Raw genomic sequence first — 21386 nt, 5'->3', positions numbered from 1 at the left:
CCCATTCACAGAGAGTAAAGAACTCACTGATGAAGAATGGGAGAGACCTGATAAGATGGCCAATTTACAGTGCAGGTTTTCTAAGCTTTATCCGATGAAGGTGGCTGATGCATGTTTATGTGATGAACTTCCAGGGTGGATATGGCCTTCCAGCATCTTTCCCTTTTAATAACCTTTCCTTTAGATATCCCTATGGATTGAAAAGTGGTCTTAGTGCTGGTTCACACCAGATGCATTCTGCATCAAATATGCATTGACAGTGTTTACCATGGATTCCAATAGCCTAGTTCACACCAGTGCAATGCATTCCAGTACAGTCAACAAAAGTAGAACATGTTGCATTTTTTCTGCATGGAACGTATCTGGAACATGGTAAATGCATTGGAAAATATGCATGCAGAAACACATCCAAACAGCAGAAATTGTGGTAAGCTGGCCCTCAAACTTGTAGAGAATCTGTACTGTGGCAGGTTTTGCCTGTCGTTCAGAAACAGCATTAAGTTTGATGTCTAAAGCACTAAGAAATGGCTTTTAATTCAAAAGTGGAACCTGAAAGATTCTGGAGGAGTTGAACCTGGCAGATGACCTTGGACAGAGTCTATGACAGACCCAGTATGAGTACTGGCACATTCAGTCACAGCTTTGCATGATGCAATTAAATGAGTGACAGGAGGAAAGTCCAGACTGTGGCCACAGTCTGATAAGAGGGAGAAGCCATCTTTTCGCTCAAGTCAATCAAACTTCAGAAGGGTTCAGGAGGCCAAATCTTATATTCCAGCCTTATAATTTAACAGATCTCAGTGAAAGATTCTTGCAGTTCCTTTTTAAATGGAATAAAATTCAGAGCAGTCTGCTAAGATGTACAGAAAGGCTTAGTGCACCCAACCAGTCTCTTCCGACGGGGGCCAATATATTCTCTTTCTGGAGCTTTTGGGCAACAAATATCAAAAGACTGAAGACAGGTGGGAGTACAGTAGAAGATTCCAAAGTCGACCACTGAATCATTTCATTCATGACCAACAAATCTCAAGAAATAAAATATTTTGCAAGATTATGTATAAGAATTTTACTGTAACAAGTCCATAGTGCCAGTGTCGCCAGAAGAACAGAATCTGGGGTTTTCTCCCCATTTTTTCTAGTACTCAAGGCATCAAGAGCTTCCAGCCTGTCTAGGTTTGAAGAAATTGAATGGGTACTTATACACCAAGAGGTTCAAGATGGACTCCTTTCAGACAGTCATGACAATAGTTCAGTGGAAAGACGGTTAGTATCAGTCAACCTGACTGAAGCATACTTCCATGTACTAATCAGTGCGGAGCACCAGAGACATCTGAGATTTGTGATGGCCAGATTTCACTTCCAGTTCAGGTGTCTGTCAATTTTAGAATTGACACAGCACCAAGAATCGTTTAGAAGATCTACTTGGCAGTGGTGGCAGTAATTCAGCTATAGGGGATAAGGCTCTACCACTACTTGGACGACGTTTTGATTGTCGCACACTCAAGCCAGGAGCTGGTGAAGCATTGCAACCTTGTCCTAGAAGTCCTTTCCAAGTCCGGTCAGCTAGTGAACAAACAGGGAAGGCAGTTAACCCCTTCTCAATCCATGAAGGATCTTGGAGTAGTATTTGATACCCAAAAAAGTCAAGTAATTTTTAAAAACTGAAAAACGTACGAAATGAAAATTTGCATATGAAGAGTCATGGAGACAGCATATCGGCAAGGGATTGCATTACCCTCATTGGGATTTTTGCAGCAGGCATTCCAGTGGTGCGATGGGCCAGGTGGCACATGAGGGTATTTCAGTTTGCCTTCCTCAGTCAATGGGATATGCTGTCTATGGATCAGGTCTTTGTTTGCACAAATTTAGCATGAACTGGAATTTTGGACATCACCAGTGTGCCTCTTTCAGGGCATGCCATGCCCAGGAGATGGGATAATTCTGATGTCAGATGCCAGTCTCTCTCCAGTTTGAGGAGATCGGTGCAAGGCCATTGGAGCCCAGTGAAATGCAGACACTCCGACTGTCGTGAACGTAGGGCAGCTTTTCTAGCATTGCAAGCCTTTCAGGATCTTCTCTAAGGGAACTGAGTACAGTTGATAATTGACAACAAGATAGCAGTAACATTGCCCGCCAACGGGCAAAAAAAGTTTTTTCTCTTACATCTTGCGAAAGTTTTCATTGGGCCACTCAACAGACAGTTAACAATGGATCAGTCAGGTAGATTATCAATCTCTCCCTTTCTACTGGCATCTTCCCCAAGCCCTCTAAAACATGCACTAGTCATCCCCATACTTAAAAAGGCCTCACTGGACCCCACCAATCTTAACCTAAGGCCCATCTCCTCACTTCCTTTTGCATCCAAACTCCTTGAACATCTAGTCTACAACCAGCTGAGCTGCCATCTCCTTGAGAATAACATTCTCAGTCCCCTTCAGTCTGGATTTGCACTCCACAGAAACTGCTCTCCTGAAATTCACAAACGACTTACTAACAGCTAAAACCAATGGTCACTATTCTGTACTCTTACTCTTGAATCTCTCCGCTGCGTTTGACACAGTTGACCACCCCCTCCTCAAAAAAAAAACTCCTATTTACTTGGCTTCTGTGACTGTACTCTCCATAGGTGCGAATCTTACCTATCTCACCGTACCTTCAGTGTCACTTACAACTCTATTTCCTCCTCTCCTACTCCTCTTACCGTTAGGGTCCCCCAAGGTTCTATCCTTGGACCTCTCCTATTCTTGATCTACACTTCTTCCCTGGGTGAGCTAATAGCTTCCCATTGTTTCCAATACCATTTCTATGCCGATGACACACAAACTATCTCTCTACTCCTCAAATCACCTCATCAGTTTCCTCACATATCATGATTTACTAACAGACATATCAGACTGGATGTCACACCACTTCCTAAAACTCAATCTATCCAAAACTGAACTTATAATATATCCTCCCCCACATGCCTCTTCCCCTGATTTCTCGGTCAACATTAATAGCACAACTATCAACCCATCCCCGCATGCCAGGGTGCTAGGGGTAACCCTGGATTCATGCCGCCTCAACCTCTGCAACATCTCCAGAATATGCCCCTTTTTAACCAGTGATACCACAAAGCTTCTAATTCACTTTCTGGTTATCTCTCACCTCGACTACTGCAACGTCTTCCTCATTGGCTTACCTTTACATAAGCTATCCCCCCTTCAGTCCATGAATGCTGCTGCCAGGCTCATACACCTTACCAACCGTTCAGTGTTTGCTACCCCTCTCTGCCAATCCCTCCATTGGCTTCCACTCGCCCAACGAATAAGATTAAAAAAACTAACAACAACTTTCAAGGCCATCCACAACTCTGCCCCTAGCTACATCACCAACCTGGTCTCAAAATATCAACCAATCTGCTCTCCTCAATCCTCCCAAGACCTTCTGCTATGTAGTTCCCATGTCGCCTCCTCCCATGCTCGCCTCCAGGACTTCTCTTGAGCTTCTCCCATCCTATGGAACTCCCTACCTCAATCGGTCTATCTCCTAATCCACCCACCTTTAGATGATCCCTGAAAACTCTTTAAAGAAGCCTATTCTGCTTCTAACTAGTAAACTGCTTTTTACTTCCTCCATCAGCTCATCCCCCACAGCTATTGCCTTTTGTATCACTCAACCCTTCCTCCTAGATTGTAAGCTCTAATGAGCAGGGCCCTCTGTTTCCTCTTGTACCAAATTGTATTGTAACTGTAATGTTTACCTTCATTTTGTAAAGTGCTGGGCAAACTGTTGGCGCTATATAAAGCCTGTATAATAACTATTTAATTAATAATTATTTTCCAACAACGACTACATTAATCCAATGGCTCTATTAGCATTCTAGAAATAGCTCTCATGGAGACTCCACTGAACGTGCAGTTTCCGATATTTTCAACAAGGTACAAATGCGAAGACTCAGTGATACAAGATGGGTTCACAGTGCCATGGAATTTTCCATTGGTCTTTGTCTTCCTTTGGTGTCCTTCATTATGAAGGTGCTTCTGAAAATTTGGACAGAACATGTTCATGCCATACAGGTGCTTTCTACCTGCTGAGGAGGCCTAGGGATTTCGCTGCTCCTCCAGATATCATCAGCACCACCAATCCCGTTTCCAGTCAAACAAGATCTTTTATGCCAAGGTCAGTAGCAGCACCCCAATCTAGTGAGAATACTTTTAATAGCCTGGCTATTGAATCGGCGGGACTAGAGGTGCAGGGATTCTCATCCAAGGTGGTTAAAACCTTGGTGAAGGCCAAAAGATCAATCATGAACTCTACATATGAGAGGATAAAAAGAAGTTTGCTTTGTTGCTCAGGAAATTATTTCTCTCCTGCGTCCCCAGCTCTAGCCAATATCCTGGACTCTTTTACAATCAGTGCTAGAATTTGGTCTGGAGTACAACTCCATTAAAGTACAGATCTCTTATCCCCTTTCTCAGGGTGCTGATGGGTGAAAGAGCCATTGACCAGGTGGCAATCTGTATATAACAAGGAAATACTTGTTCTATAGTGGGAATTTGCTCCAACAGTTTAGTTCCCGTTGGTGTTCCTCACGGTAAAACTAGTTCTTCTGACAGCAATTACCGTATTTTCCGCTCCATAAGACGCACCTGACCATAAGACGCACCTAGGTTTTAGAGGCAGAAAACAGGAAAAAAAAATTCTGAACTAATGGACTGCAGACATAGTACAGGAGATGACCAGAGACTGCGGACACAGTACAGGAGATGACCAGAGACTGCGGACACAGTACAGGAGATGACCAGAGACTGTGGACACAGTACAGGAGATGACCAGACACTGCGGACACAGTACAGGAGATGACCAGAGACTGCGGACACAGTGCAGGAGATGACCAGAGACTGCGGACACAGTGCAGGGGATGTCCAGAGACTGTGGACACAGTACAGGGATGACCAGAGACTGCAGACAGCACAGGGATGACCAGAGACTGTGGATAGTACAGGGGATGACTGCTGACCTTTGGGGAGGGGGGGGAGCGGGTACCTGAATTTGACAGATACCCTCTCCCACTTCCGCGGAGTTGTTGTTTCATCTTACCTGTTCCTCTATCCAGCCGCGCGCTGTCTTCCCGGCTTCTGTAATGGCGCTCGGCATGACAGCCGGATGCCCAGTGCGCATGAGCGAGAAGCACGTGCGCTTTGTGATTGGTCCGGCGGCTTCTGGGATCTGTCATGTGTCCCAGGTGCCGCCTTACCATTCACAAAAAGCACCGCTTCCTGCGCATGCGCACTTGGCACCCGGCTGTCATGCCCACACTACAGAAGCCGGGAAGGCCGCGCCGCTGGATAGAGGAACGGGTAAGATGAAAGAACAACTCCACGGAAGTGGGAGCGGGTATCTGTCAAATTCAGGTACCCGCTCCCCCCCCCACCCCAAAGGTCAGCAGTCATCTCTATAAGGTCCTGCTGTAGAGCTGAGCGGCCGGCCCGGTATTCTGACACGGCGGCAGTGGAAATACCGGACCGGCCGCTCCATATTCGCTCCATAAGACGCACTGACATTTTCCCCCCTTTTTTGGGGGGAAAAAAGTGCGTCTTATGGTGCGAAAAATACGGTACTTCAGACAGTAGAGTGTTGAAGTTTGCAGCACTTTCCTGCAAAAATTACTTTTGTGTATTTTACCTAGAAATAGTGATGCTACACCCATCTTCAAAGCTCAATTCTAAAGTGGTATCCAGTTTCCAGGAAAACTGTGAGGCAGTCTCTCCAAGTTCCTTACACATGGTCAAGTTGCTCTCAGTGTACTTGCAACACTCAAAAGACGTGAGGAAAGTGGACAATCATTTAATTTTGCCACCAAATCCTCAACATCAGGCAACTTCTATTGGATTACCAGGGTGATTAGACTGTCATGCAGGAAATAGACCTTTCTGGTCAGCTTTTATTTGTGTAAAATTTTATCCTAAAAAGGAAAAGACTGACAGTGCTGCTGTCTAAAAGTGATTCTATTGCTCCCCCATAGAGTGGATGCACCCTAAGACAAAAAGTGTGTTACTATCAGATCACCATGTGAAAATAAAGGGAAAAAAAGCCTAAAAAAAAGAAAACTAATGCAGCCACGACATGACGGATTGGTAAGCTGCAATATGTTATTTGTGTGAGTTCAATACTACTTTAAAGTGGCTCAAGGTTTTTTACTTTCATGCGTTCTATACATGGAGGTAAAAACCTTTTCTGGACAGCATCCCCCCAGCCATCCCTAATACTCACCTAAACCTCCTCTCAATCCAGCGATGTGCACTGGAATCTCAGCTATCCTGGGAATCCCTCTCCTCATCGGCTAAGACAGCAGTGGCAGCCATTGGCTCCCACTGCTGTCAATCACAGCCAGTGAGCCAATGAGAAGAGAGGGGGCGGGGTCAAGCCACAGCTCTATGTGTGTGAATGGACACACAGAGCAGCAGGTGCCCCCACAGCAAGCTGCTTGCTGTGAGACACCCGACAGGGAGGGGCCAGGAGCGCCGGCGGGGGGCCCGAAAAGAGGAGGATCCAGGCTGCTCTGTGCAAAACCACTGCACACAACAGGTAAGTATAGACATGTTTGTTATTTAATAAAAAACCAAAAACTAAGCCTTTAGAATCACTTTAGGGTTTGTAAGAGATCTATGCTAGCACTACAGTTGTAACCCTTGTTTTTGCAAAACTAAAAATAATGTAATATATACTTCCCAACTGTTTATAATAAAATATCAGGACGTTGGCACTCCAACCCTGAACTGACTAGACACTGCTATTTAATTTGACCAATCTATGACATATGGAACCAGGCATCGGGCACAAGTGTACCTGATGCTGAAGATTCTTCAGGCAGAGGTATATCATTAATACAGAGAACAGTGGTGTGTGCAGCAGGACAGGTAAGTATTAATGACTACTTTTACAAGCAGCTTTTGTTTTTATAGCTGTTAACAGGGTAACGTTAAAATATTTTTAATTTTATTAACTGGATGTCTAAATAGTTTGTTTGCAGTGTGATTCAACATAACATATTTTGAGATTCCATGCGATTGTGGTTACATACCTGGGTGACTTTCTTGACGATGTCTGCAGCAGCTGCTAGTCCCTGGACAAATGAACGGGCAGCAATAAATGCCCTGGTGGCTTTTAGCTTCATTTCCCGTGGAATGTCCCCAAATGGCTTAAGCTGGTCATACTGCTTTGCTAAGCAGTCCAAATACTCGTAGGAAAAAGTGACCTGTGGATTCTGTGCCTTGAAGACACGCTCCAGCAGATGGCTCCAGAACTCTGTTAATGCCTCCTCCAAGTTAACTGCAGGGCCGCGGTAATACTGACGCAGCTCTGAATACAGGTCTCTGAAAATCTTCCCATCGTTCTGGCTGTACAGCTCCCCATAACGATTAGGGAAAGTGTCCAGGAGAGTCTGCTCCGACTTATTCAACAGGTCCTGGAAGTATCCTGAAATGAGACAAAAGGGTATTACAATAAATTATAAGAAATTACCTAATTGTTTACAAGATTATGATATTGTCCAGTAGAATGTACTATTCGGGGCCTGCTGAAGAAAATAGCCATTAATTGCTTTCAATGATAGCCCAACAGCATTCATTTTCCCTTCAGTTACAACCCTTAGGTCCCCAACATATTGTAAGCTCAAAAGAGCAGGGCCCTCGAACCCCTTGTGTTTTATATTGTTACTGTCTTGTCTCATGTTCTGTCCCCCTTGCTACTGTACAGCGCTGAGCATACCCTTTGGTGCTATATAAATACTGTATAATAATAATAATAATATAGGTGTTAAAATGGGGTGCTTAGCACACAACCCTGTCACCTACTGAGCGCTTTCTAATACCCAGAAAACTGACAAGTGCTTGCTTGGTGTAGTAGCATGCCAAAGAAGTAGCATCTGTCCTACCTGATAGGTCTCCCTAACTACCCCCTGCAGCGGTATGACAGAAATATGGGCCATTTTAAGCATTTTAAATGCAAGCACTGCTTTTGTGTAATAGCACCCAACAATCATGTGTGCAAGTCCTTGGGATAGTCAGGATGAGGCATTCTCACTAACAGATATCTCAGATCAAACAGAGAAACACCCTTTAAAATGTGAATTACTCCATTCTATTTTACAAGTACTTCCCATGAGCTTGGAATTCATGATGTGTACACAGTTACTTTGGCCTTACCAGGTACAATTTATAAAATCATCCACCATTATTATAGTCTGAAAAAACATTGATTTACCTTAGACTAGAGATTTACTGTATCTTTCATTAAAAATGTCAAGTAGCAATGATATTACAGTAAACTGCATGTCATGATTGGGAGCCAATAAGGAGCCTTGTTGGAACCCAGCGTTGGGGTTGGGCAAACAGGTCATCCTAGGCCCTAACTACCAGTGTCCCACTGAGCTTACCTAAACTTCTTTTATCTGGATCCTACCTGCCACAGATTTCTCCACCGTGTTTATTCTCTGAATCCTTCATTTTTTCACTAAGCAGGGGCCCAGCGCACTTGTTTATAGTTTCAAGGATCCTTCTTAATGAATTGAGACACCAGATGAAAACAGCTAGCCACTTTTACCGTTACACTTGTAGCAGCTGTGTTTCAGCACCACTTGCCTGCTTTCATTTGCCTGGAAGAACTTTCAGGCTCCATGCACACTATCATTTTTTTAAGCTCCTAGAAGCTGTTATTAGCATTTTTTCTGATCCTAGAAGCTAAATGTAGAGTTTTTCAGGCTTCAAGCACACTAACATTTTTTTAAGCTAAAAAAAACGCTGGATAAAAAATGCTGGTAATAATATTTTTTAGTAGCGTTCAGGAGAATTTGCGTTTTATTAGTGTTTTTACAGTATATGCTACAAAAAAGCTGTGAGAAGCATTTTATTTGTGTTTGTGTTTCTACTGGAAAAACTGCTCTAAAAAACTAAATTTTTTTCTGTTCCTAGACGCTGTAGCTCAAAAAATGCTAATATGTGCATGGACACAAAAGATAACACTATTTAGCTTCTAGGAGCAGAACAAATATGCTGATAATAGCTTCTAGGAACTTAAAAAATGCTAGTGTGCATGGAGCCTTAGAGAATTTTTCCTGCAGATAAAAATGCTCCTAAACACTACTAAAAGGCTCCTAACAGCTTTTTTCTAGCTATTTTTTTTCCTCTGTGAAAACTCAAATAAATGCTAATGCCCCTAAATGCTTCAAAATGCTTCTAAAATGCTACTAAAAATGCTATTACCAGTGTTTTTTGTGCTTAAAAAAAACAAAAAAATAGTGCATGGAGCCTAAGGACTGTACAGGGAAATAAAGTGTAGTACTGCTTGGTTTTTCCAATATCACCAAATGTTCACACTAGTAGAAAATATCTCCTGTCTTCAACACGACTTAAAGAGGTAGTGATCTCCTTTGAAGGGTACATACCTACAGGTAAGTCTATAATAAGGCTTAACTGTAGGTACAGTAAATATATCCTAAATGTGCACTGTTTACCAGATATTTACTTTAGTAGCAGTGATGATATCACTGGCGCATGTGCACTATGCTCTCAATGGACGGAGTGCCATCCACTGAAAGAGCTGTGTCGGAGCCATGACACCCGCACGCATGCGCAAGAGTGGCATCGCCACGGCTCAGCCATTCAAATGGCTGGAGTCTGCGAAACTGAACAGAAGACCGGGTGTAAATGCAAGCCCTGTCAGCTTTGACAATGTGCAGCTGGAGAGCTTCGTTTTAAGGTAAGTCTTTCATTATGTGTTGGTATGCCACGCACATTACGCTCTTAATTTGCAGGCAGGAGATTTTCTTGTTTTTTGTTTTGTTTTGTGGTTTAGTACTGCATTAATATATTATTCTCATATAGGGTGTAAATAGCACTAACAGTTTGTGCAGCACTTTGTAAAATAGGGAAGACAGTACAGTAACAATATAATTCAATACAGGATGGTCAAGAGGGCCTTGCTCGTGAGAGATAACAATTACATAAATCAATTACTATTAGGTACAATTTAATAACAGCTCAATATATGCACCCACTGAACATACGCTGCAATTTTCCTTTAAGTTTTTGTTTGTTAAAAATGTTTAATTATTTTTTTCATGCTAATGTTTTTAACGACAATAGAAAACTAAATAATAGATCCCCTTTGCAGGATAATAGAGATGAGAGCTGGAGAATTTTGTATTTTATACTTCAAGGATTAGCCATTGTGTACCTCCCTATCTAGTTTGAACCTGTTTAAGCAGCTGCCACCTTTTTTTGCAATGAAATGTTCAATGTTAGTTGCATGTCTAAAATTCACATAGAAAGGCGGTGTCAGCTAACTCCATGAAGACAAAAGATGTGGTATATGTATGTTAAAATGCCACAGTCAGATTTATTTATTTTTTTTAATGGTGTGGATACAGTGCATGTTGATTTCGGTGTAATTATTGTGTCAGAGAAACTGTCACTTTTAGAATGTTTTATAGCTATACTTGTGAAAGAGTTCAGCCTAGTGATATAGTCCTATCAAATGACTGTAAACATTAAAATCCCTGTTTCTATGTATATGGTGTAATTAAATGTAACATTGGCTGCCAATTGTTCTCATTAGATCTGCAGGCTTTTTTTCCAATAATACTGCAAAATGCTTGTGCCTTGCTCAGCCACTTAGCTCCCCATAAGTATACCGGACAGGATGGGGTTTATTTACTAAAGCTGGAGAGTCCAAAATCAGACTCCCTTCTGCATAGAAACCAATCAGCTTCTAACCTCAGCTTGTTCAATGAAGCTTTGGCAATGAAACCTGGAAGCTGATTGGTTTCTATGCAGAAGTGAGTCTGATTTTGCACTCTCCAGCTTTAGTAAATAAACCCCGATCTGTCTGATTGAAAACAAGACTCTCAACATTCCTGTTCTCATGTTTTAAAATACCCACAATTTTTTTGATAGACACAAAGGAGGAGATGTACTAAACCCGGTACGCACAGAATCTGGTGGATAGTGACCAATCAGCTTTTCGGTTTTATTGTCAAAGCTAACTGAACAAGCTAAAGTTAGAATCTGATTGGTTACTATGCACACCTGCAACAGATTCTGTGTGCACCTTTTTTATTAAATCTCCCCCAAAGTGATCTTTGCTTCGACTTTAAGTTACACAGGTTAGAACTTGGGTGTAGTTGTTTTTTTTTTCCTGGCAAGATGGAGGTACTTAATTTACTAAAAATAATATTAGGTCAATTTTATTTCAATTGATATTATTACATATTGCTGCACATTTTCAGTTTCCAAATCCTTACTAGCAACTACTTGTGCACATGAATGTTACAGCAATTTAAAAAAAAAAAAAAGATGTCCATCCCTAATGCAAAGCCATATTGAGTATTAAATATAATTCAATTCACTGACCCATGTACATGCATGGGTCAGAGAATTGGAAGACTGGATGCAGCGAGATGGGTCACTGACCAATGTAAGCACTGGCCATATAGAGACCTGTGAAAGGGATATCATTGTCTGCAGTTTATATATTTACAAGTTCAGGAGAGAAATAAAATGGGATAGAGTGTTTTTGGTAAATTTAAAGATCACATTTTCTTTTTTTATTGCTAATCAGCATGGTACAACCCTCTGCTGCTACAAATTTTGTGGGTAAATTGTAAAGTTATCAATGTGCAATCTATTAGTAAGCCATGAGAAAGACCTTAAAATAAATGTCACCCATTTAATTTAGATATACCAGCAATAAGAATAATAGGTGGCTTATTCTCATAATGATTCAGTTAGATGAACGTTAGTCAATCAGTAACCAAGGTGGGTTATGACAGACAAAAGACAACAGAGAATTAACTGGACATAGTAAAGTAACACATTGTTGAAAGCATTTTTGCATTTGGCTAAATACTCTTTCTCTCTACTGATTACCATTGAGCGTGGAGTAATTGCCATAATCCAATATACATGTAGGACTTTCATCTATTTTACACACCACTGGTGTCCAGTTACAATAAGGTGTTAATAATTTAAAGTACAAGTACAATCCCATGAGCATGTGAATTATTACTGTGGATCTATTCCTAAATATACATTATTTATTTTATTGTGCCAGCTGGTGAACACAATATTATATACAGACATATTACTAATAAAAGGTGAACGCTCTTACTATCAAAGTTCTTGTTCTGTGAGATAAGCAGGGTTTGCACTGACAGGCTGGAGTCTCGCAGTGAGTTGTCAAAATCTAATTTGCTGATATTGGCAAAGTTTTCCTCCATCTCCGAGGTGCAGCAGGTGTAGCCTTGTGGACAGATCCTCAGATGCTCACCTGCAAGACATGACATGAACATGACAACATGTCTACCATAGCATGATAAATCTATCCATTAGCAGAGAAGCCCTAGAGCACAGCACAGTTTCCACATACCGCACCCATCTACAAAGGCCCAAACTGTCATTCTTGCCATTAAACTTGAAATTCTTTAGTAGATATTCCAATAGATTTGTCAGAATGTTCTACTTTACTAGAGCCTACGGACAACTGCACATACATTTTCATTTTTGATCGTACATTGCTTCCTCTAATTTTGTCATTACACATGATATGCAAAATATTGTCATTAGCCAGCAAGTAGTTCAATACATTATATGGCCAAATATATGTGAACATCCCTCCAAATTATTACGTTTGGGTGCACAAACCTAAGTATATTAAAGTAGTACTCAGCTGCCCCAACCCCCACCCATGTATTTTTCCCTCCGACCTGTTGTGTTGCATCCTCTTCAAAACACATGCTCACGTATGCAGTGAATCCAGTGTTGTCTCACTGCGATCCACTGTTCAGGTGTCATCATTTTGGTCCTCTTCAGTTGGATGGCTTTTCCAGGTGCAGGCAGCAAGCTCCGAAGATGTGCTTGCTGGACCTGCTCCCAGCCTGTCCTCCAGCGGCTCTGTGTGCCAATCCTTCAGCCTCCTGGAAGATGTGATGTAAGAATCCCAAGAGGCTGCAGAACTAGGTACACTTCATTCTGGCCTAGGTTGGTGGAGGGGCAAAAAGTAAAAAAATAGAATAGAAAATCTTTTTAAAAACATTTCCCACCATTCTGCTTGGGAAGTGAGGAAGTGTAAAATGGAACTAACTCCTTTTTGGAAGTTAAGTTCTGCTTTAAGGTTTGATGAGTTTGATGTGGAGGAACTTGAATGGCCTGCACAGAGACCTACCTCAACCATACTAAATACCATTGGCATGAACTGGAAGTCAATACACGCCAGTTCTTCTTGTCCAACATCAGAACCTGACCTCCCAAATTTCAGCTTATTTGGCTGATATTCCCACAGAAACTCTAATATCTTGGGAAAAGCTTTCCATGAAGAAACAAGGCTATTATAGCTGTGAGGGGCAACTGTACATAATGCCCTTGGTGTTGTATTGGGATGTTCAACAAGTAATAAAGGTGTGATGGTCAGGTGTCCACAAATCATTAGCCATATAAAGTATATACCATTTTAAGAAGAGCAAAGTTGATCCTCTTGTAACTACTGTACAGAATCTCAGAACCATGCAGCCACATTTATATGACTTTATTGCATGTACCCACACATGTAAATGTTTGAATAGTTCAACCTATATACTGTACATAAAGTGCATTGCTTAGCATATTTGTAGAAACTAAAGTGATATTAAATATTCCATAATTTTTTTATGAATCTATTCAATTAAATGACAGAAACATTCCAGCCAGGAGCATGGACACATAGAGGTGGCTCCATGAGACCTTGCAACAGGATGGAGCCACCCTAAAGCAGGAACTTTTGGAGAGTCTCTTTTATCAGATAGAATGCAAGAAAAATGCACAGGAAACCCAGTAAGTACTGAGCACTTACTTAAGCAGCATTATAGATTATTTTAAAATTTTAGGGTTTAGCAACACATTAAATGCTTCTTTCACCTTTTTTAGAGAAATCTGCAGTAAATGAACCAAGTTCATCTAAGGGTTCTGAGTATACATACCTAAATTGAATGTTAAAACTGTCATCCATGCGTGCCTTTTGTTTAGCTGGACAAACTAGTAGAATGTTGGTAGCTTAATAATATCCCCCAGTGTCAGAATACCCACCGCAGTCCTGCTATAAGTCGCTGATCACCGCCATTACTAGTAAAAATTAATAAAAAAAAATTCCAGTATCTATACCGCCATTTGTAAACACTAAAACTTTCACGTAAACCAATTAATTTACACTTATTGGGATTTTGTTTAGCAAAGACATGTAGCAGAATACATTTTGGCCTAAATTTATTTACTGGACATGTTTAATAGCAAAAAGTCAAAAACATTTTTTTTCTCAACACTGTCGGTCTTTTTTTTATAGCGCAAAAAATAAAAAATGCACACGCGATCAAATACCACCGAAAGAAAGCTCAAAAAGACGTAAATTTAATTTGGGTGTAGCATTGCATGACTGCACAATTGTCAAAGTAACGCAGCGTCGTAGTGCAAAAAATGGCCTGGTCAGGAAGGGGGGTAAATCCTCAGGAGAGCAAGTGGTTAAGGGAGACCTATAGTCCTGGTATACACTTTCATTTCATAATATTAGAATTGTAATACAACAATAGAAACTATAGTTCTTGTTGACAATCCAATATGAGCTTGGTTCAAATATCTCCTTTTCGTGTTGTGATTACTGCATCCCTGCTGGCCATCTATTTCCAAAAGTTAATGGATTTCCTGTATTATTTTCATCTTCTCTGCTGTTTACTTTCATTTTTTTAGGGCTACATATCCCATGGTGCCTTGCTGCCTGCAAGCTGTGATTCCTTTACTGACTCTGCCTCCTGAAACTCCTCCTCTCAGCACCTCTGCAGCTCAGAAGGCAGGCTCAGTGAAATGTGTGACACAGCAGTGCCTACGCACAGGGCACAGTGAATACATGTCACTGAATTCAAAGAAATCAATTCACAAAGTAAGTTACAAACTTCAAAGTCATTCTGATTAATAGGAGAAGGCTACAAAAAATTGAAATACAATGTGAAAATCGATAAATGATTTTACATTTTGACCATAGATCAACTTTAAAGTGGAATCCCAGGATCAATCTAATTAAAAACTGCTCCCACCTACCTCCTAACACCTATACAAACTACCCTGTGGAAGAAAGATGCAAATACGTACCTATTTTCAGGCTCTCTGGTCTGGTCATGTGATCATCTCCCCTGTGAGCGAGCAGCGGATTCAGGGGAGAGGAGGGTCTGCCGATAAAGGATGGCCCACAGTAACTCTATGGGAGACGTCACCATTCAGGCATTCCTTCCGCTGTCGATTGCTTTCTCCTCTCCCCTACAGCTGATGCTGCCTGACACAGGGGAGATCACGTGATTGGATCAGCTTGAGAATAGGTAAGTATCCACATCTTTCTTTCGCATGGACATATAGGTGTTAGGAAGGGGGGGCACAATTTTAAGATGAGTTAAGTTGATCCCGGAATTCTACTTTAACTTGTTTTTGTTAGAATATTTTTTTAAAACATGCTTTCCCTTTACCTCACTGCACATAAACTAAACTGTTATCCCTATAGCAAGGGGACAGAAAGCATCCAACCTCTCTGCTATAATAATTAGATTGCAAACATATCAGCATCAGGGGGAGCTCTGAAACGTTTCCACAAAAGAGGTACCTCTTCCATAGCACTAAACCCAATGCTGATGGACCATGGTTCTTTGACAACTCCAATTCATTTCTTTAGGGGTCAAGGATGTGAACATCCCCTTTAAGTTTAGATGCCATTAAGTGGCATCTTATATGTTCTTTATCAGATTTATTTTTTAAATTGCCCTCACTGGGATCCCTCTGTTTAGCCCCCATCTGAGAAGGGAAGGGAATCTGCAGTGAACAATTGTTTTAAATGCACAGGAAACTATGGGTAGGTATCTCCCTTGAGTTCTTCATGACATCTCGTCACTAACATTATCACATTACTCAACATATTTGGACTAAGGTTGGGTACACACAGATCGAAATTCAATTGGTTCAGCAAGGACTGGTCAAACCTTGACCTTTGTGTAGCCCTCCAAGTACAACAAAAGCTGACCTTGTCCAATCAGCGGCTTGCAGCCAATTGAATGCAGCGCTGATCAGTATATCCTGACAAAGGAGAGTCCTCACTGTCAGAATACAATGTCCCTTCTAGCAGAACCAAAAAAAAAGTGCATACCCAGTTTAAGAAGACATGCCTCCCCAGCATTCCCCAAGTATTGAATACATGTCACTTAATGGTTATCACTTTCATTTGCTGAACAAGTGAAAGAGAGGGCTTTTGGATTCCTTTTAGGGGGTAGTGGAAGAGGAGAGCCTTTTTTTAGTGTATATGTGTTTTTAACACTTTTCTGAAATATACACATGGCAAGCTGGTTAAGGGATTAAAGAATCCTTAACACCAGTTCACCAGGGTGTAGGTGGTCGGATTCTTTCTCTTCATAGGGTGCAGATAGCTAATATAAAAGCCTCAAGTTTTCCTACCCTCTCCTGGTGGATTGGATATTCTGAGGTCCCCACAATGTCATCATTGAGTCCAGTGATTTGAAGAGCTATCTCCCTTTTTGTGTACCCCTCATCCAGTACATCTCAGTACCGCAGCATGGTATGGAGGAAGGTCACAGGCTCATTGCCTCATTTTCATTGACAGGGAAGCTAGGCTTTTTTAAATGTTTATTTTTAGAAATTTGTAACAATTATCAAAAATAGGAATTCAATCCAGTGTCAAAATTGTGATTTTCTCAACTGTACCCCCATTGGCAATTACTGTTTAGTGAAAATGCACAGATCCACCAGCTCAAGATAGAAAAACTTGTAAAAAAGTCCATAGCGAATGTGCAAGAAATGTCACTTTCTACCTGCTATAAATTATAGTGTGGTTTTAAATACTGTTGATCAAAATTTAAATAATATTTTTTGCAAAACACAGTGCACAATAAAAATCTGATTTGGTAAAAACAACTACATGATGGCTTCAGAATCCACATTAGCTTGAACAGAAGACTTCACAAAGCACGACAAAGCGCGTTAGGGTGGGGCCATGTGACGTCATTGTGCACATGTGGAAACCAAAAGTAAGCTCCTTTCATATGTACTGATGCTAATGGTTTTCCTTAAAGGATTTATCACACTGTACTCGAGAGTGTTCTATACTTTTTTTTAAATTATTTTATTTTAAGGGGAATGAGTTGTTGAGCGTATTGCACTATGAGAGCTGTTTTATTTCTTTGAGAAGTTATTGCGGAAGAAAGGATTGGCTACACACAGATGAGTGAAGATTGGTACATTTGGTGAAAACAAGGTTAGCAGCCCTAATTAAAGGGCTAGGTACAAATAGACCTTAGTTCACAGTGGGTCAAAATATAGGTTAGCAGTTTGTTTGGACTGTGGTGGAGCACCCTCACTGGTGGTGAATACAGTAACTATTGGGCACATATATGAATTTGAAGGAGGAGTACTTTGGTGCAATACAAGTTGTGATTAACAAGCACAAAGAAAATGCTGAATACAAATACTGATGATGTATGTACATTTATTTATTTATTTAATTTATGTATGGACATTAAAAATTATGATTTTTTTTGCACAAATATGACATTACACATTTATTGATTTGTTTGGCAATTTAATGGTTTGATGTTGCACTTCACTTATTCACATGTATATAAATTTGGTTGATGCGGGAACGCATAATAGTGATTTAACAACAATACTTATTGTTCTTTCACAGCGCAGATAGCGCAGAGAATAATTTGGTTTTGATTTAAGCCCATCTCACAAGTTGAGAAAAACTACATTATTTGTTCTATTGGCTAAAAGACCGCTATTGCCTGTCATCTGGAGCAAGGATTCCCTGGCAGGTAAGTGTTAACATGCTGGTTATTAGAGGAACACATACTCGCTCTCTGTTTAATTAAATCCACCCACAGAGATGTGTTGATTTTAATTTCCCTTTAGACAGTTTTTCATCACCAGACACTGTGTTTTTCTCTGACATTACAATATTTCTTTGTCCATTAATAGAATCAGATTCACGGCAGCCTCTAAAAATTTATCAAGGACAATTATCTTTGAGACAGTTCATTGTGCTCTTTGATCTAACAGAATATCATGTCTTCCGTCAGCTGCTGTACGGTAACTCAGCACAATATTATTACACTAGAAGTTTATTAAATCCTAATGAAATGTGAGGTCAGAGTTTCAAGGAAACTGGTTTCTTGAAGCACAGAACCCCGCTCTAGACGAGAGCTGGATGACCCACTTGTTTGACATTTGCGTACCTACGATTAAATCTGAAAGCCTCTTTGATTCTTGCCCTAGCTTTACAGATATGTATGCGTATCACTGTCTGTGGAAGTTCTGATTCCTTTTTATCTACAACGATCACAGTTTCTGTTGGAAGGAATATCTCAAAGTTTCTAAATTACGACTCATGGGCCATGGGGGCATTGCATAAGGAGGCAGAATCAAAGCACAAAATTGACAATTTGACTCTTGGCTTAATTTGGCTATATTTGTATCCTGTCTTCTTAACAACAGACAAATCAAACAGCCAAATTGAAGGTGAAAAAAGATGAGGTTTCCAAAGATGACCCACAAGACTCTTTAGCTGAAGTAAACCATCACTTCGGAATATGCAGACTCTTTGTGATCTACTGTGAGACTGTACAGTTTGGTGTTAGTTCTGCTTATGTCAGAGGCAGTTAGTCCCGCTAATGCAGTCAAGGCTTTTATTACAAAACAATGAGATTTTCTAACCCGGTGGTGAGTAGGTGCTGCAAATAAACTATTGTCATTATTAGCCATGGATTGTGATGCGTCTCAGCACTGAGAGAGTCGTTCAGGAACAGGCAAACATTTCTCATCATCATTCTCAAGGAGATATCTGTAAATCTTTGGTCAGCCTATATTGTCATACGGGAAGTACATTTTTTGGATCAAAGATTTCTTGTTTTCCATCATGTTCATCGGAAAATATTTTTAGAGGTTCTTAAGCTGCCCCTTGATAAACAGTCAGTCAGAAATTTAAAGATCAACCCATCCACCCACCCATCGAACTTGATGATGTTCTGGCACATACTAAGAAAACTTGTTCCCTCTTGTTGGGGGGGAAAAATGAGATAATCATGATATTTTATTTTTTTCTGCTCAGCCATTTGGGTCCCCTCAGAAGTGTGGCTGAAAAACACCTAGTTAGCAACCCCCACAGCTTGACTTGTTTATAGGAATTGAAAACCATTGGATGCTCACTACCAGCATTGCAGGAAAAAAACATTCTTTCTAAAAACAAGGCAAAAAACTTGAGGGTTGCCAACTAGGAATTTTTAAGCCAGGCCTCTGACTCAAATGTCCTACAGGTAAAATAATAAAATGAATGATCGTTTTACAAAGCTGCAAAGATTTTTATTATGCCCATTGACTACATAGACTATATTCTGGAAAAGGTGAACTTAGCCTTTAAGCCAGAATGAGGATAAAAGGGAGGTGCTATCTACTAAGAACCACCTACACCCTACCTAATGGGTCAAGAGGATAACTCATTTGATCCAAAAAGCTCCAGCATATCAGATACTAAGCAGCAGAACTTCAAAGACATTAAGAATGAGCTTGTAATCACTAATGCTAACTAGCTACTTCTAGATAATCTTGATGAGCAACTTTACCTGTAATAACAAGCAACTTTGTGTCATTAAGTATTCCATGTGACCAGTTCTTAGAGTTTTAACCTAAATTACATGAGCAGTCATTAACGCACTGTAAATTAATTTGTTTGAGGAACTTTATAGTCTATCATCTCATATCAGCTCCATTGTACCTGCAGTTAATCTCATTACTGCTTATAAATGATAAATGCTTTTAAAGTATGACTGAAAACTCTATTTTAGATTGCAAATCTACTTATCATTTGTAGCATCAACATAAAATTCCCCAGTGAGGCGATGAGAAACGAGGTTAAAACATGTCCTCAAAGTCCGTGCAATCTATCAAATACTTCCCCCTTGGAAAAAGTTAATGAATATTTATAAGGAATAAATGGGGTTGGTAACAAAAAAAAAAATATGATACGTTGTTCTTTATACATGGTTGATCAAACTAGCAGTCCAAATCATTTCTATACAACATGCTTTCAGTAAATCCTCAGGATCCCTTTCAATATTATTATTATTGTACAGGATTTATATAGCACCAAACAGTTTGCTCAGTGTTTTACGATATAATGGGAGATAATATAGCAACAATACAGCTCAATACAAGAGGGTTAGGAGGGCCTTGCTCCTTGGAGCTTACAATCTAAGAGGGAGGGGCTGGTGGTACAAAAGGTAAAAACTGTGGGAGGTGAACCGATAGGAGGAATAGAAGATGCCATTATTTGCTGACGATGAGATAGGCTTCCCTGAAAAGGTATGTTTTCAGAGATCACCTAAAAGTGAGAAGAGTAGGCGATAGTTGGATAGATTGGGGTAGAGAGTCCCAGAGGATTGGGGAGGCTCTGGAGAAGTCCTAGAGATGAACATGGGAGGAGGAGATAAGGGAGCTAGAGAGCAGGAGGTCCTGGGAGGAATGGACAGGATGGTTTGGGTGATATTTGGAGACAAGATTGGTGATGTAATTATGGGCAGCGTTATAACTGGATTTATATGTTATTGTTAATGTTTTGAATTTTATTAGTTGGGCAATTGGAAGCCAGTGGAGCGATTGGCAGAGAGGGATGGCAGATATGGAACGGTTAGTAAGGTGGATGAGTCTGGCAGCAGCATTCATGATAGACTGAAGAGGGGATAGCCTGTGATTAGGTAGTCAATGAGGAGGGAACTACAATAGTCAAGGCGAGAGATAAGGAGTGAATAAGTTGCTTAGTGGTTTCCGAGATTAAGAATGGGCGTATCTTGGAGATGTTGCGGAGGTGAAGTCTACAATATTTGGACAGTGAATGGATTTGGGGCTGAAAGGACAGATGGGAGTCTAGGATTACACTTAGTACCCTGGCATGAGGTGAGGTACTGATGGTTGTATTATTGATCTCCCTCCCAAAGCACCATGTCCCCATGTTGAAGGGGACAAGGGCCTCTTCCCCACAACCTTGGGCTGCAAGGGGGGCCCCTAGATCCCGGGCCCCCCACTATGTGAATGAGTATGGGGTACATGGTACCGCTACCCATTCACAAAAAAAAACTGAAGTGTGGAAAAAAAAGACAGGAGACAGACTTTGACAAGTCCTTTATTAAAAGAAGGAAAATAAAAGAATGTCCCCCAAAGTAGATCCAATGTCAGTCACAGTGCCCACTGCCGCTGACACAAAAAAAAAAAAAAAAGGCTCCCCTCTCAACGCTGGCTTCCACCATCTGACTGTTCCACTGGCTTGACAGTGCTTAA

At 40.7% G+C, this 21386-nt stretch overlaps 1 protein-coding gene across 1 annotated transcript in view; it reads right to left on the bottom strand.

The window, feature by feature from the left end:
- The window catches only part of LOC149431172 (glypican-1-like), a 132409-nt gene that overhangs the window by 34518 nt on the left and 76505 nt on the right, over positions 1 to 21386 (bottom strand). The window contains exons 2-3 of the mRNA XM_089665830.1: positions 12151 to 12309; positions 7067 to 7461 (exon numbers count right to left, since the gene is read on the bottom strand). Coding sequence (XP_089521956.1) covers positions 7067 to 7461; positions 12151 to 12309 — 554 coding nt within the window. The remainder of the gene's footprint in view (positions 1 to 7066; positions 7462 to 12150; positions 12310 to 21386) is intronic.

Source organism: Staurois parvus, unplaced genomic scaffold, assembly GCF_062004578.1.
Source record: "Staurois parvus isolate SC_StPar_1 unplaced genomic scaffold, SC_StPar_1.0 ptg002367l, whole genome shotgun sequence".
Lineage (NCBI taxonomy): Eukaryota > Metazoa > Chordata > Amphibia > Anura > Ranidae > Staurois > Staurois parvus.
The sequence above is the reverse complement of the archived record's forward strand: the minus strand, read 5'-3'. Positions and strand labels throughout refer to the sequence as shown.